We start from the raw sequence: 15461 nt of genomic DNA, 5'->3' as shown, positions 1-15461 counted from the left end.
GGAGAGGTGTTAGTTCTTCTCAGAATGTTTGTTAAGATTCACCTGTGAAGCCACCTGGTCCAGGGCCTTTGTTAGTTGGGAGTCTTTTGATTATTGCTTCAGTTTCACTCAGTGTAATTTATCTATTCAGATTCTCTGATTCTTCCTGATTCAGTGTTGGAATATTATATGTTTCTAGGAATTTATCCATTTCATCCAGATTATCCAGATTGTCAGCATATAGCTGTTCATAGTATTTTCTTACAATCCATTGTATTTCTTTGCTGTTAGCTGTTACTTTTCCTCTTTCATTTGATTTTATTTATTTGGGTCTTCTCTTTTTTTCTTGATGAGTGTGGTTAGAAGTTTGTCAATTTTGTTTATCTTTTCAAAGAAACAGCTTTGTTTCATTGATATTTTGTACTGTTTTATAGACTTTATTTTGTTTATTTCTCTTTGATCTTTGTTATTTTCTTCTTTCTATTCACTTTGGGCTATGTTGTTATTTTTTGAGTTCTTTTAAGTGTAAAGTTAGATTGTTTATTTGAAATTTTTCTTGTTGTGAGATAAGTCTACATTGCTATGAATTTCTCTCTTGCAACTGCTTTTACTGTGTCCTACAGTTTTTGGGTTGTTGTGTTCTCATTTTCATTTGTTCTAAGGTATCTTTTGATTTTTTCCTTGACCTCATTGTTAAGCCAGTCATTGTTTTTTTTTTTTAATTGAATTTCTTTAGGTGAACTTGATTTATCCATTTATTATGTAGTATCATGTTATTTATCCTCCTTTGTGTGTTTTTCAGTTTTTCTCCATGTGATTGATTTCCAGTTTCATAGCTTTATTGTCAGAGAAGACGCTTGAAATGATTTCAATGTTCTTTAACTTACTGAGACTTGTTTTGTTTCTTAACAGGTATTTGATCCTAGAAAATGTACACTTGAAAAGAATGTATTTTTTGTTGCTTTTGGGTAAAAATGCTCTGAAGATATCAATTAACTGCATCTGATTTAGTGTGTTATTTAAAGCTGCCACAACTTTGATGATTTTGTTTGTAACATCTATCCAGTGATGTTAATGGGGCGTTAAAATCCCCTATTATGACTGTATTAGTGTCAATATCTTTTTTTAAGTCAATAAAAATTTGCTTTATATATTTAGGAGCTACCATTTTGTTTGTTAAATGCTTACAAGGGTTATATCCTTTTGTTTGATTGATTTCTTTATTATTATTTAGAGACCTTCTTTGTCTCTTACCATAGCCTTTGTTTTAAAGTCTATTTTGTCAGATACAAGTATTGCTACTTTAGCTCTTTCTTCATTTTCTTTTGCATGAAATATATTTTTCCATTTCTTTACTTTTAGTCAGTGTGTATATTTCATTCTGAGGTAGGTCTCTTGTAGACCGCATATATATGGGTTTTGTTTTCTTACCCAGTCAGCTATCCAGTGTTTTTTGTTTGGAACATTTAAGCCATTTACATTTAAAGTGATCATTGATAGGTATGTATTTATTACCATTTTATTATTTTTACTGTTCTGCTGTTTCTCCTCCCTCTCCTCCCTCTACTTCCTAAAGTAGTCCTTTTAACTTTTTTTTTTTGTAATACTGATTTAGTGGTAATGGACTCATTTAGCTTTTTCTTGTCTTGGAAGCTCTTTATTTCTCCTTTATTTTTAAATGATAGCTTTGCTGGGTGGAGGTCCTTGCTTTCATCTCAAGAAAATACTAGAAAATGGAATTCAATAACATATAAAATGAATTGTATACCATGATCGAGTTGACTTATTCCAGGAGTGCAGAGTTGGTTCAATACCTAAAAATCAATTAACGAAATACATCAATACAATAAGCGACAAACACCAATGATCATTTCAATAGATTCAAAGAAAGCATTTGACTAAATTCAGCACCATTTTATGATTTAAAAAATATATAAACTAGGAATAAAAGAGAACTTAACATGATGTAAAGCATCTTCAAAAAACCTACAACTAATATCATACTTAATGGTGACAAAGTAAATGTTTTTCCAGTTTTTCATCAATAACAAGACAAAAATGCCCTCCTCGTGTCTTCTAGTCAACATTGTACTAAAGGTTCTAGCCTGAGAAATAAAGCAAGAGAAAAAAATAAAATGCCCCCAATGAGTAAAGAAGTAAAACTATCTTTATTTACAGAATATATGATCTTGGTTATAGAAAGTTTTAAAATCTAAAAAATGACCACAAATAATAAATATCAGGTTTGCCGAATGCAAGATCAATCAATATGCAATGATCAATTACATTTCTGTATTAGAAATGAACAGTCCAAAAATGAAAATAAGAAAGCAAATCCATCAAATAGAATTACACAAAAAGGGATAGCATTAAGAGAGAGTAAAAAACTTAGGAATAAATTTAACAAAAGAAGTGTAAAACTTGTACTTTACAAAACTGAAGATCATTCTTAAAAGAAATTAAAGAAGACCTAAATAAATGGAAAGATATCCCATATTCATTGATCAAAAGACTTAAAATGTTAAATGGCAGCACCACCCCAAATTGATTTACAAATTCAATACAATGTCTATCAGAATCTCATTGCTTCTCTGTAGAAATTGACAAGATGAAATAAATATTGAAGTGCAAGTGTCTTAGAATACTCAAAACAATCTTGAAAAAGAACAAAGTCAGAGGACCAAAGATTTCCAATTTCAAAACTCACTACAAAACTATGGTAGTGAGTAATCAAGATAGTAGAGTACTAACATAAGAAAAGACATATAGATTAATGGAATGAACAGAATTGGGAGTCCAGAAATAAACTCATATTTGTGGATAAATGATTTTCAAAAAATTGGTGCCAATACAGTTTAATGGGTAAAGAACATTTTTTTCAATAAACAGTATTGGGGCAACTGAACATGTATATGAAACAGAATGAAGCTGAATTCCTACCACATACCATATGCAGATATTAACTTAAATAAGTTATAGGCCTGTATTTAAGAGGTAAAACTATAAATCTCAAGAAAAAAACATACAAGTAAATTTTTGTGACTTTGGGTTATGTAATGCTTTTGTAGATACGTATAGAAAGCATAAGCAGCAAAAAAGTGAATAAATAAGGACTTCATCAAAATAAAGAAAAAACTTTCATACTCCAAACGATATCATCGAAATAGTTAAAAAGGCATTGCACAGAGTGGAAGAAAATATTTGTAAATTACATATTCTAAAAGAGGATTGTGTCCAGGATATGTATAAAGAACTCAAAACTTAATAGTAACCTAACTGAAAAAAAGGCAAAATATCTCAAGACATTTATTTTTTTTTAATGAGGTGAACCCAAATTTTCATTTTTATTCTGTTTTTTCTTCCATGTTAACATGAATTATATCAAGTCCCCTGGCAAAATAAAGTTTAGAGTCTCACTTGGTACAACTGGGTTACTTAATTGTACTCACTCCATCTCCTGTAAATTATCTTTTTTGTGGCCTAAAATTAAGCTGGGATCTTTAAATATTTTTTGGATAAAATTTCCCATAGTTTTATGTGGAGGAATGGAGGGACAGATTGTGGTTGTAAAGCTGTCACAAACTGGTATAAAGTGATTAAAAAGAAAAATAATAAAAATGTTATTTTCAAGTTTTTCAAAATTTCTGTGGAAAAATTCATACATTAAGTAAAGCATGTTAATGAGTATGACATATTTCACATAATCATATTTTCAGTTGTTCCATCAAAAACCTGAAACCATGTATGGCATGTTTTTCAGTAATCACAATAAAATCTTCCTGTGGTCATCCCCCATCACGAACATTCCCTTGTACACCGGTGCCTGACCAGGTTTCCAGAACCAAAGTGAAACTTGAAGTGAAGCAATCATTCAGTACTTTCTAGCTCCAGGCATGGTTTTGACCCTAGTAGATGCTAATAAATGTTTATTGATGATGATATCTTATACAGATGCCATGAATTGCCCCGATTACCTTTTGGAATTGTTAATGTTCTCTAAATAAATGAAAGTTTCATTCTGATTATTTAACCCTGGCATCTATGTCTATCTTGAATAAGTGTTCCAAACTGCCCTGGAATACCAAATTTTGAAACGATAGAATATTAATGAATTGTGAAGAATGACCCTCAAATTATTCTAAATTATTCAAATTATTCATTCTAAATTATTTCTAAGGAAGGGGAAATGGCTTATTTTAGGCCATTGACAACCTCTTTGCTCTGGAGGAGACATTTCTTTATGGAAGATACATAAGTGGCCAATAAGCATATGAAAAGATGCTCAATGTTATTAATCATCAGAGAAATTCAAATCAAAACTATACCATTTCATAAGCACTAGGATGGCTACAATAAAAAACACAAGACAATAACAAATGTCAAAATGTAGAGATTTTGGAACCCTCATACATTGCCAGTAGAAATGTGAGATAGTGAGACCACTTCAGAAAATATTTTGGCATTTCTTTAAAATGTTAAAAATAGAGTTAACATAAAGCCCAGAAATTCTGGCCTTTTCTATTGAAGAGGAATGAAAACATAGACCCATGCAAAAATTACTACACGAATGTTCTTTGCAGCATTATTTATAATAGCCAGAAAGTATAAATAACTGAAGTGTCCCTACATCTATGCAAGAAAATTTTACTTGGCAATAAAAGTAATGAAGTACTGATACTGACTAAAACATGGATGACTCGTGAAAACATTAGGCTAAGTGAAGGAAGCCAGTCACAATAGACCACACACACATTATATTATTCCATTTATACAAAATGTCCAGAATTAGGCAGATCATTGTAACAGAAGGTAGATTAGGTATTGTTTTGGGCTAATTCTGGGGTGGCAGGCAGAAGGGGTGTTGTGTGGGGAGACTGCTGATGCCTACTGGGTTTTATTTTAGGATGATAAATTCTAACACTGGATTGTGAGACTGTGTTATGATTGTACATCTCTTTTAATATGCTAAAAATTGAATTGTACCCTTTAAATGGATGAGCTGTATAGTATGTGAATTATATTCCAATAAAGCAGTTATCAAAAATACTGATGCCCTATTTTCTATTTCTGCCATCAAAGTGTATGAAATTGCCATTACCCATTTTAATGTTAACAGAAACAGACTGAGAAAATTTCCAAGTTGTTAAACTGGAACAGTGGTTCAACTGGAAGAGATTTTGCTCCCGAGTGGACATTTAGCAATGTGTGGAGACATTTTTGTCACTTCTGGGGTTGGGGGAATGCTAGTGGCCTCTAGTGGGCAGAGGCCAGGTAGCTGCTAAGCATACTATACAGGATAGAGTAGGTCCCTCCACCAAATAATTATCCAACCGAAAATGTTGATGTTTCCTTTTTTCTTTTCTTTTTTTTTTACATTTTCTCTTATGTCCTTTATTTCTTTAAGTATATTTTATTGATTATGCTATTATAGTTGTCCCATTTTTTCTCCCCTTTATTTTCTTCTTCCCTGCATCCCCCTCCTACCAGCATTGCCCCCCTTAGTTCATATCCATGGGTCATACATATAAGCTCTTTGGCTTCTCCATTTCCTCTACTAAAACCTCCCCTTGTCTATCTTGTTACCTACCAATTATGTTTCTTATTCCCTGTACCTTTTCCCCTGTTCTCTCCCCTGCCCCTCTTCCTTGCCGCCGATAACCCTTGATGTGATCTCCATTTCTGTGATTCTGTTCCTGTTTTAGTTGTTTACTTAGTTCATTTTTGTTTTGTTAGGTTCACTTGTTGATAGTTGTGAGTTTGTTGTCATTTTACCATTCATATTTTTAATCTTCTTTTTCTTAAATAAGTCCCTTTAACATTTCATATAATAAGGGCTTGGTGATAATGAACTCCTTTAACTTGACCTTATCTGGGAAGCACTTTATCTGTCCTTCCATTCTAAATGATAGCTTTGCTGGACAGAGTAATCTTGGATGTAGGTCCTTGCCTTTCATGACTTGGAATACTTTCCAGCCCCTTCTTGCCAGTAAGGTATCTTTTGAGAAATCAACTGATAGTCTTATGGGAACTCCTTTGTGGGTAACTGTCTCCTTTTTCTCTTGCTGCCTTTAAGATTCCCTCCTTATCTTTGATCTTGGGTAATGTAATTATGATGAGCCTTCATGTGTACTTCCTTGGGTCCAGTTTCTTTGGGACTCTCTGGGCTTCCTGGACTTCCTGGAAAACTATTTCCTTTGCTAGATTGGGGAAGTTCTCCTTTATTATTTGTTCAAACAAATTTTCAATTTTGTGCTCTTCCTCTTCTCCTTCTGACACCCCTATGATCCAGATGTTGGAACATTTAAAGTTGTCCCAAAGGTTCCTAAGCTTCTCCTCATTTTTTTTTTGAATTCTTATTTCCTCACTCTGTTCTGGTTGAATGTCTGTTTCTTCCTTTTGTTTCAAATCATTGATTTGAGTCCCAGTTTCCTTCCCTTCACTATTGGTTCCCTGTATACTTTTCTTTATTTCCCTTTGCTTAGCCTTCACTTCTTCCTTTATTTTGCTGCCATGCTCTGTCATGTCTGTGAACATCATGATTACCATTCTTTTGAACTTTGCTTCTGATAGGTTGGCTATCTCCTGGTCACTTAGTTCTTTTTCTGAAGTTTTGATCTGTTCTTTCATTTGGGCCATCTTTCCTTGTCTGGGTATACCTGTTACTGTAAGGGGTGGAGCCTTAGGTATTTGCCAGGGTGGGGCAATCCACATAGCTACATTGTGAAACTGTATGTGGAGGAGGGGACAGAGAGGAAGCAGTGCTGCTTGATCATCTCTTGCCCACTTTCAGTCACTTCCCCGGCTACCCACAAACAAATTGGGCCCTTCTGGTGCTGATTTCCAGGCGCATGGGTTAGTGTACATTCTAGGGTCCCATGGGTCTGTCCAGTGAACTCTCCTGTGAGGCTGGGAGTTTCTCCCACTACTGCAACACCCATAGGTTTTTATAGCCAAAGGTTTGGAGGCTTTATTTTCCTAGCACTGGAGTCTTGGGTTTACACTGTCTGTCTGGCTCCCTGGTTGTTCCTCCCAGCTCTACCGTATGTAAATATGGGGTCCCCTGTCCACCTCACCCACCCAGTCCATAGCCTTGCCATGCATCCTCTTCACTCCAGTTGCCAGCCTCTGCCTCACCTACCAGTCTGGATAAAATTTTCTTCTCTAATTCCTTGGTTGTCAGACTTCCATACAGTTGGATTTTCTGTCAGTTCTTGTTATTTTTTATTTTTAAATTTGTTGTTGTCCTTTTTGTTTTGCAAGGAAGGAAAGCATATTCTGTCTATGCCTCCATCCTGGCCAGAAGTCCAAAAGGTCAATGTTTTCAAGGTTAAGACACTCTGGACTAGACCTTGTATCTTGCTTTTATTTATATGTCTTTGATTATTCATAAGGATACATTTGTTATATGTTTACTAATTAACTATACTTTGTAAATTTTCTGTTCACATTTCTCATCAATAGTATGAATTCCTTATATTAGTAAGATATTCTTTATTTTATACTGTTTAATTCCTTCCAACTGTTTTCTTGTATTTTTTAAGTTTATATTGACTATCAATATGTTTTTGTATAGTCAGACATCATATGTTAATTATATCTAGTCTAGCAGGGTCTTCCCTATCTGCCTACCCCTCCTCCAATAATTTTGTTTTTATTTAAATTCTTTTTTCTTAAAGTTTTATCTCTTCACATTTACCTTTTTAAAATGCATACATAGTATATATTGTGAGATAATTTTATGAATAATTTTTTTAAATAGTAATGCCTGGTTTTCTTCCTTTTGAAGGAACATTTGGCTTACTAAGTGTATCCCAGGTTCAAGATAACCTTTAAAAATGGAGCTTTCTAAGGATTTATGCAAGAGAGGGAATGTGTAATGACTCTTTATCTTTCTTAACAATGGAGTGCAATGTAGTTAGGTGTTTATAATTTGCCTAGCTCATTACAAAGCAGTAGTCACAGATATCACCATATCCATCTTGCAGAAATATATAAATAAATATCAAAGCTGGAATTGGAAATTGCTTGCAGTTTGGGATTAATAACTCATTGCTTATTGATGAATTTTCTGATGTAATCAAAGGGTTGGGGAAAGTGATACCGTGTGTGTGTATTTGGTAAGAAGGACAATCAAGGAATCAAAAGGGGTTGTTAGTTTATCACATAATACAGAAATTTTATAAGTCTCTGATGATCTATCGGTTAAGTGAATCAATGGGAATAAGTATAGATATCTTCCTATTGTACAGATGGAGAATGAGTTAGATTCTGCTCGTTCTGAAATAGAACTCCTCAGGAGTCAGATGACAAATGAGAGAATCTCCATGCAGAATCTAGAAGCTCTTCTGGTGGCCAATCGAGACAAAGAATATCAGTCTCAGATAGCACTTCAAGAAAAAGAATCTGAAATTCAGCTTCTTAAAGAACACCTTTGTTTGGCAGAAAATAAAATGTGAGTTGGTTAGCAATATAATAAAGTCACATTTCTTAAATTTTTGGTACTGTATAAGGCAGTTGAATTTTAAAGCTGGAATTTATATAATTTAAGCATCCATAATGTGCCATTAATTAAACGAGGACCAGAAATATTTTAATTTGCCTAAGATTTAGTATTTATTTTTTTATCTGTTTAGCTAAATTGATTTAAATTTAAGTTTAACCACCTCTGTTGATTGTTTCCAATAGAGCTTTGGATATCTAGGATGTTTGATCTAAAACATTGCCTTTAGGAAATATTATAACCACACTAGAAAAAAACACTTCTGAAACCAGAATTTTTCTATTTATGTACCCAAGTGGTATTTTATTTATTTATTTTTAGAGAGGGAAGGGGGGGAGAGAGAGAGAGAGAGAGAGAGAGAGAGAGAGAGAGAGAGAGAGAGAGAGAGAGAGAGAGAGAGAGAGAGAGAAACATCAATGTGTGGTTGCTGGGGGTCATGGCCCTCAACCCAGGCATGTACCCTGACTGGGAATCGAACCTGGGACACTTTGGTTCACAACCCATGCTCAATCCACTGAGCTATGCCAGCCAGGGCTATTTATTTTATTTTTTACTGAATTTATTGGGGTGACACTGGTTAACAAAATTATACAGGCTTCAGGTGCACATTTCTACAACACATTGTCTCTACTCTGTATTGTGTGTTCACCCCCCAAATCAAGCCTCGGTTATCACCATTTATCTCTCCATACACTCCTCCACCACCCCCTACTTCCCCTCCCCCCCTGTAATCACCACCCATTGTTCATGTCCATGAGGGCTTGCTTCTTCTTTTAGAATCCCTAGCACCATTAGCAGCTTATTACATGAATTTAGCTGAAAGATTAGGTAGAAAGGCCTGCATGCATAATGAATGTTAGGTTGGTCACCTGTGACAAAAAAAATTTACCTTAGCCTCTGTTCTTATCTGTTTCATCTATAACACTTTTCATCCAGCCTCAACTCTGCCCCCTGTCTGAGCCTGGGACCTGGGAAGGATAGGAATCATGATCTCAGGAATCAGTCACTCATATGAGCCCCTTACTAAGAAAAGACAACAAAGCCAAAGCCAATTTCTTCAGAAACTTTATTTTTCAGGTTATGTCAGCTGTCAACTGAGTCATTCGTTTTAGTCACCACAACTGGGTTTTTGCGATACCTTTAACCAGTTCTGCAAGATCATTTTCTCAAGCTGGTAGGTGGAAATCTGCCTTAGTGAAGTATAACAAAACTCCCACCTAAAAGGGTACATTCTGTTTTATACTGGCTAATAAGTATTATCACTTAGAACTGGTAAACATGATAAACTTTTGTGTTCTTAGTGTCTAAGTTTAGATTTCAGCAGCCTATAATGCAATCCTGGAAACCAACAAAGAAAATAGAATGTTCTGTACAAGCAGCATTAATCTCAATCATTATCTTCCTTATGATAGCATTGCTACAGGGTTTTTGTGGCATTATTTAGCCCTAAAGAAGATCCTGTTAAATCGAAGAGTGTGTACAGGTATACCAGATTTAATTGTAAGTATATGTAAAGCACCTGCTTCATTTAATATATATAACAGACTACATTAATCATGGTGCTAGTGCATTTGAGTTTTGATTATTTGGTTACACTATTACTTTGCATATAATACTTCAAAGTTCTTATAAAATAATTTACAGTAAATATATAATATATACAGACAGTAGATAATATTACTTCGTGTAAACACAGAGAAACTGACACAGAGAAGGTTTAAGTAATTGAATGTGACTGGCACAGCTTAAGCTTTTCAAGTAGGTTACTTTGTACATTTACTAATCTAAAATTGGCATATACATCCATAAAAATCAGAATTTGGATGGAGTCCAGCTGAGACAACATTGCCAACATGGTTCAGTGTACCCCAGGTGTATTTTAAGTTTAATCAACTGTCACTCTCATATTCTTTTACACAGGGCCATCCAGAGTAGAGATGTAGCCCAGTTCAGGAATGTGGTAACACAACTGGAAGCTGATTTAGACATTACCAAAAGACAACTAGGGACAGAACGCTTTGAAAGGTAAGTTGGTCTCTATGCAGTATTTAGCCTGGGAAGCATTGTTTCTTAGATAGCAACTGATTTTCATTATTCATGATGGGTAAGTTTTAAAGTAGGAATTGAACTTTAGTTTTACCACAGTGTCAATAATGTCACTGGACATAAAGTTAAAAAATGTCTCTTTTAAACTTTTTTACTTTAGGGAGAGGGCTGTGCAAGAACTTCGCCGCCAGAATTACTCAAGTAATGCTTATCATTTGAGCTCTACAATAAAGCCAAATACAAAATGTCATTCTCCAGAACGTGCTCACCATCGATCTCCTGACCGAGGCCTAGATCGATCACTAGAAGAGTGAGTGTTCTAAGGATCCTTCTGTACAATATATATAGGACCATGTAGCAATATATAAAGTGAATATTTGAGGGTGTAAGGAAACTCAGTGACAGTCAGTCATTAACAGTGCTATTTAAACATGATTGGATATATAGATATGTTCACATAAAGCATTTTGAGAATTAGTTTTATATAAATATTCTAAAGTGAAAAATCTATTTTATCTGTTTACATAAACTTTTGAAACCCAATTTTCTTTTTATTTCTACATCATTTTTTAAATGTAATTAATACATTATTTAAATTTTTAACTTTGATTAATAAAATACTGGTTAATTTTTATAGTACCAAAAATACCTATGCTCTAGGAAAGCTAATTTTTCAGAGGCAACATTTTAGATATATTCCTATATGTTACAAATTTAATAAAAATATTTTTCTTTGGAAATAATTTGAAACCTACAAGAACTAACAAATACAAAAATAAAGTAATACAAAGGACATCTTTATACCTTTTACCCATACTCACTTTGTGAAAATTTTACCTCATTTGTTTTTTATGTGTTTCTGGCACATTACATGTGCTGTCTCACATGCTCATACTCTTATACATGCTCCCTCTCTACATTTTTATAAAACAGTCAGTAATTCCAGTTCCAAACCATCCTCGTGGATTTCTTCCTTGCCTTCTTCTTTCCATTCTGTATTTGTATGTCCTTTCTTCTACAGTGGGAACACTGACTCAATATCAACACATATACCTGACATCAGCATAGTTACTAATTTGCTCAATCCCAGAATACCTCAAAAATGTTTCAGAATTTCTCACCTATGTCACTACAATAAGCCGACCAACTTTTTAAAGAGGTTCAGGATCAGTTTGCAACTTTCCTTCCTATCCCCATATGAAAACTGCCCTTAGGCCCAAGTCTTGTGGGTATATAATTAAATATTGTGTTCATAAATTATGAGGACTATTTTTTAGTTCTCTGTGGCTATTCTATGTATACATTTGAAATAATATCAGATATTTTGTTTCAGTGTGCTTTCATTTTTCATTTTTTCCATTCCTACTTTTTTCCTTGATTTAATTTAATTACTGAGTATGTAAATTAATATGCTTTCAAAAGTCAAAATTCTACAAAAGTAATACTCAAATTTGTAACTGTTTCTTGTACACTTTCTATCCCATCACTCTACTGAAAAGGACTATATTTGTGTTTTGGTTTCATTTCATTATTTTTGTAATATATTTTATTGATTATGCTATTACAGTTATCTAATTATTTTTTCCCCTTAATCCTCCTCTTCCCTGCACTCCCCTTCTACTAGCAATTTCCCCAACTCCCTTAGTTCATGTACAGGGGTCATACATGTAAGTTCTTTGGTTTCTCCATTTCCCATACTATTCTTAACCTCCCCCTGTCTATTTTGTACCTACCATTTATGCTTCTAATACCCTGTATCTTTTCCCCCATTTTCCCCCCTCCCCACTGGTAACCTTCCATGTGATCTCCATTTCTGTGATTCTGTTCCTACTCTAGTTATTTGCTTAGTTTTTGTTTTGTTTTGTTTTTAGATTCGGTTGTTAATAGCTGTGAGTTTGTTGTCATTTTACCATTCATATTTTTAATCTTTTTCTTAGATAAGTCCCTTTAACATTTCATATAATAAGTGCTGGGTAATAAGGAACTCCTTTAACTTGACCTTATCTGGGAAGCACTTTATCTGTCCTTCCATTCTAAATGATAGCTTTGCTGGACAGAGTAATCTTGGATGTAGGTCCTTGCCTTTCATGACTTGGAATACTTTCCCGCCCCTTCTTGCCAGCAAGGTATCTTTTGAGAAATCAGCTGACAGTCTTATGGGAACTCCTTTGTAGGTAACTGTCTCCTTTTCTCTTGCTGCTTTTAAGATCCTCCCCTTATATTTGATCTTGGATAATGTAATGATGAGCCTTGATGTGTGCTTCCTTGGGTCCAGTTTCTTTGGGACTCTCTGGGCTTCCTGGACTTCCTGGAAATCTATTTCCTTTGTCAGATTAGGGAAGTTCTCCTTCATTATTTGTTCAAATTTTCAATTTTGTGCTCTTCCTCTTCTCCTTCTGACACCCCTATGATTCAGATATTGGAACATTTAAAGTTGTCCCAGAGGTTCCTAAGCCTCCTCATTTTTTTGAATTCCTGTTTCTTCATTCTGTTCCAGTTGAATGTCTGTTTCTTCCTTCTGGTCCAAACCATAGATTTGAGTCCTGATTTCCTTCCCTTCACTGTTGGTTTCCTGTATATTTTTCTTTATTTCACTTTGCATAGCTTTTACCTTTTCCTCTACTTTGTGACCATACTCAACCATTTCTGTGAGCATCCAGATTACCAGTGTTTTGAACTTTGCATCTGATAGGTTGGCTATCTCCTCATTTCTTAGTTATTTTTCTAGAGTTTTCATCTGTTCTTTCATTTGGGCCATGTTTTTTTTTTTTTTTAAAGTCTTGGTGTGCATGTTATGTTGTAAGGAGTGGACCCTTAGGTATTCACCAGGGTGGGGCAACCCATGTGGCTGTGTTGTGATGCTGTGTGTGGAGGAGGGCTGGGAGAGGGAATAATGCCATATGCTTGTCTCTTGGCTGGCACTCAGTCACTTCCCTGGCTACCCACAAGCAAATTGTGCCCTTCTAGTGCTGATTCCTAGGTCAGTGGGTTTGTGTATGTTCTAGGACGTTCTAGGTACGCTCAAACTCTCCTTTGAAGCTGGTGGTTTCTCCCACTGCCACAACCCGCCCCCCCCCCCCCCGCACAGGTTTTTACAGTCAAATGTTTCAAAGCTTTATTTCCCCACACTGGAACCCTGGGTTGCACTGCCTGTCTCATTCCTCAGTTGTTCCTCGAGGTTTATGTGCACACAAATATGGGACCACCCAGTATAACAGCCACTGCTTTTTCTGCTCTGTCCTCTAGCCACCTCCTTGCCATGCATTCTCTCCATCCTGGCTGCCTGTCTCTGCCCCTCCTACCAGTCTGAATGAATGTTTCTTCTTTAACTCCTTGGTTGTCAGACTTCCAATTCTGGAAATCAGAAATACAACTCAATTTTCTGGCAGTTCTGGTTATTTTTTGTATTTAAATTTGTTATTGTCCTTCTTTGGTTGTGCAAGGAGGCAAAGTGTATCTATCTATGCCTTCATCCTGGCCAGAAGTCTGTGTATGGATTTCATTTTAAATTTCTAGTATTATTGCATTGTGATTAGAGAATATTGTGTGTAATATTTCCATTTTATGGAAACTGCTGATGTGTTCTTCATAGTTTACTACATGATCAATTTCTATGCACTTAAGAAGATATAGTCTTTCTTCTCAGGGTAGAGAACATATATATAAAAATACTAAGTTTTTCATTTTTATTTAGCTCTTGTATATTGTTGCTTAATTTTTGTCCATTTGATCTGTTTTACTAAGAACATTCTTTAAATATATTTTATTGATTATGCTATTACAACTGTCTAATTATTTTCTCCCCTTAATTCCCCTCCTCCATGTACCTCCTCTCCCTAGCAATTCCCCCAACTCCCTTAGTTCATGTCCATGGGTCATACATATAAGTTCTTTGGTTTCTACATTTCCTATATTATTTTTAACCTCCCCCTGTCTATTTTGTACCTACCATTTATGCTACTTATTCTCTGTACCTTTTCCCCCTGTCTCCCCATCCCCTTCCTAACTGATAACCCTTCATGTGATCTCTATCTCTCTGATTCTATTCCTGTCTAGTTGTTTGCTTTTTTCTTTTTTTTTTTTTTTAGGTTCAGTTGTTAATAGCTGTGAGTTTGTTGTCATTTTACCATTCATATTTTTTATCTTCTTTTTCTTAGATAAGTCCCTTTAACATTTCATATAATAAGTGCTGAGTGATGAGGAACTCCATTAACTTGACCTTATCTGGGAAGCACTTTATCTGCCCTCCTATTATAAATGATAGCTTTGCTGGACAGAGTAATCTTGGATGTAGGTCCTTGCCTTATGACTTTGATTACTTCTTTCCAGCCCTTCTTGCCTGCAAGGTATCTTTTGAGAAATCAGCTGACAGTCTTATGGGAACTCCTTTGTAAGTAACTGTCTCCTTTTCTCTTGCTGCTTTTAAGATCCTCTCCTTATCTTTCATCTTGTCTAATGTAATTATGATGTGCCTTGGTGTGTTCCTCCTTGGGTCCACCTTCTTTGGGATTCTCTGAGCTACCTGGACTTCCTGAAAGTCTATTTCATTTGCCAGATTGGGGAAGTTCTCCTTCATTATTCGTTCAAATAAGTTTTTGGTTTCGTGCTCTTCCTCTTTTCCTTCTGGCACCCCTATGATTCAGATGTTGGCATGTTTAAAGATGTCCTGGAGGTTCCTAAGCCTCTCCTCATTTTTTGAATTATTGTTTCTTCATTCTGTTCTGGTTGAAGGTTTCTTTCTTCCTTCTGGTCCAAACCATTGATTTGAGTCCTGGTTTCCTTCCCATCACTGTTGGCTCCTTGTAGACTTGTCCTTATTTCACATAATGCAAACTTCATTGCTGCCTGGGTCTTTTATATGCTCTTGAAGTACCCAGGGAGTTCCTGGAGAATCTTGATAACCAGTGTTTTGAACTGTGCATCTGACAGGTTTGCT

The 15461-nt window shown here is 35.1% G+C and overlaps 1 protein-coding gene across 6 annotated transcripts in view; it reads left to right on the top strand.

Moving 5' to 3' along the window:
* Positions 1-15461, top strand: part of TSGA10 (testis specific 10) — a 154123-nt gene that overhangs the window by 126854 nt on the left and 11808 nt on the right. For 5 of the 6 annotated variants that reach the window (XM_045826963.1, XM_045826966.1, XM_045826961.1 and 2 more), the window contains 3 exons: positions 8229-8431; positions 10400-10504; positions 10686-10835. In XM_045826963.1, coding sequence (XP_045682919.1) covers positions 8229-8431; positions 10400-10504; positions 10686-10835 — 458 coding nt within the window. Of the gene's footprint in view, positions 1-891; positions 1010-8228; positions 8432-10399; positions 10505-10685; positions 10836-15461 lie in introns of those variants that run through there. The other variant, XM_045826962.1, reaches the window with a different exon arrangement.

This window comes from Phyllostomus hastatus, unplaced genomic scaffold (genome assembly GCF_019186645.2).
Source record: "Phyllostomus hastatus isolate PE091 unplaced genomic scaffold, TTU_PhHast_1.1 phas_scaffold_78, whole genome shotgun sequence".
Lineage (NCBI taxonomy): Eukaryota > Metazoa > Chordata > Mammalia > Chiroptera > Phyllostomidae > Phyllostomus > Phyllostomus hastatus.
The sequence above is the reverse complement of the archived record's forward strand: the minus strand, read 5'-3'. Positions and strand labels throughout refer to the sequence as shown.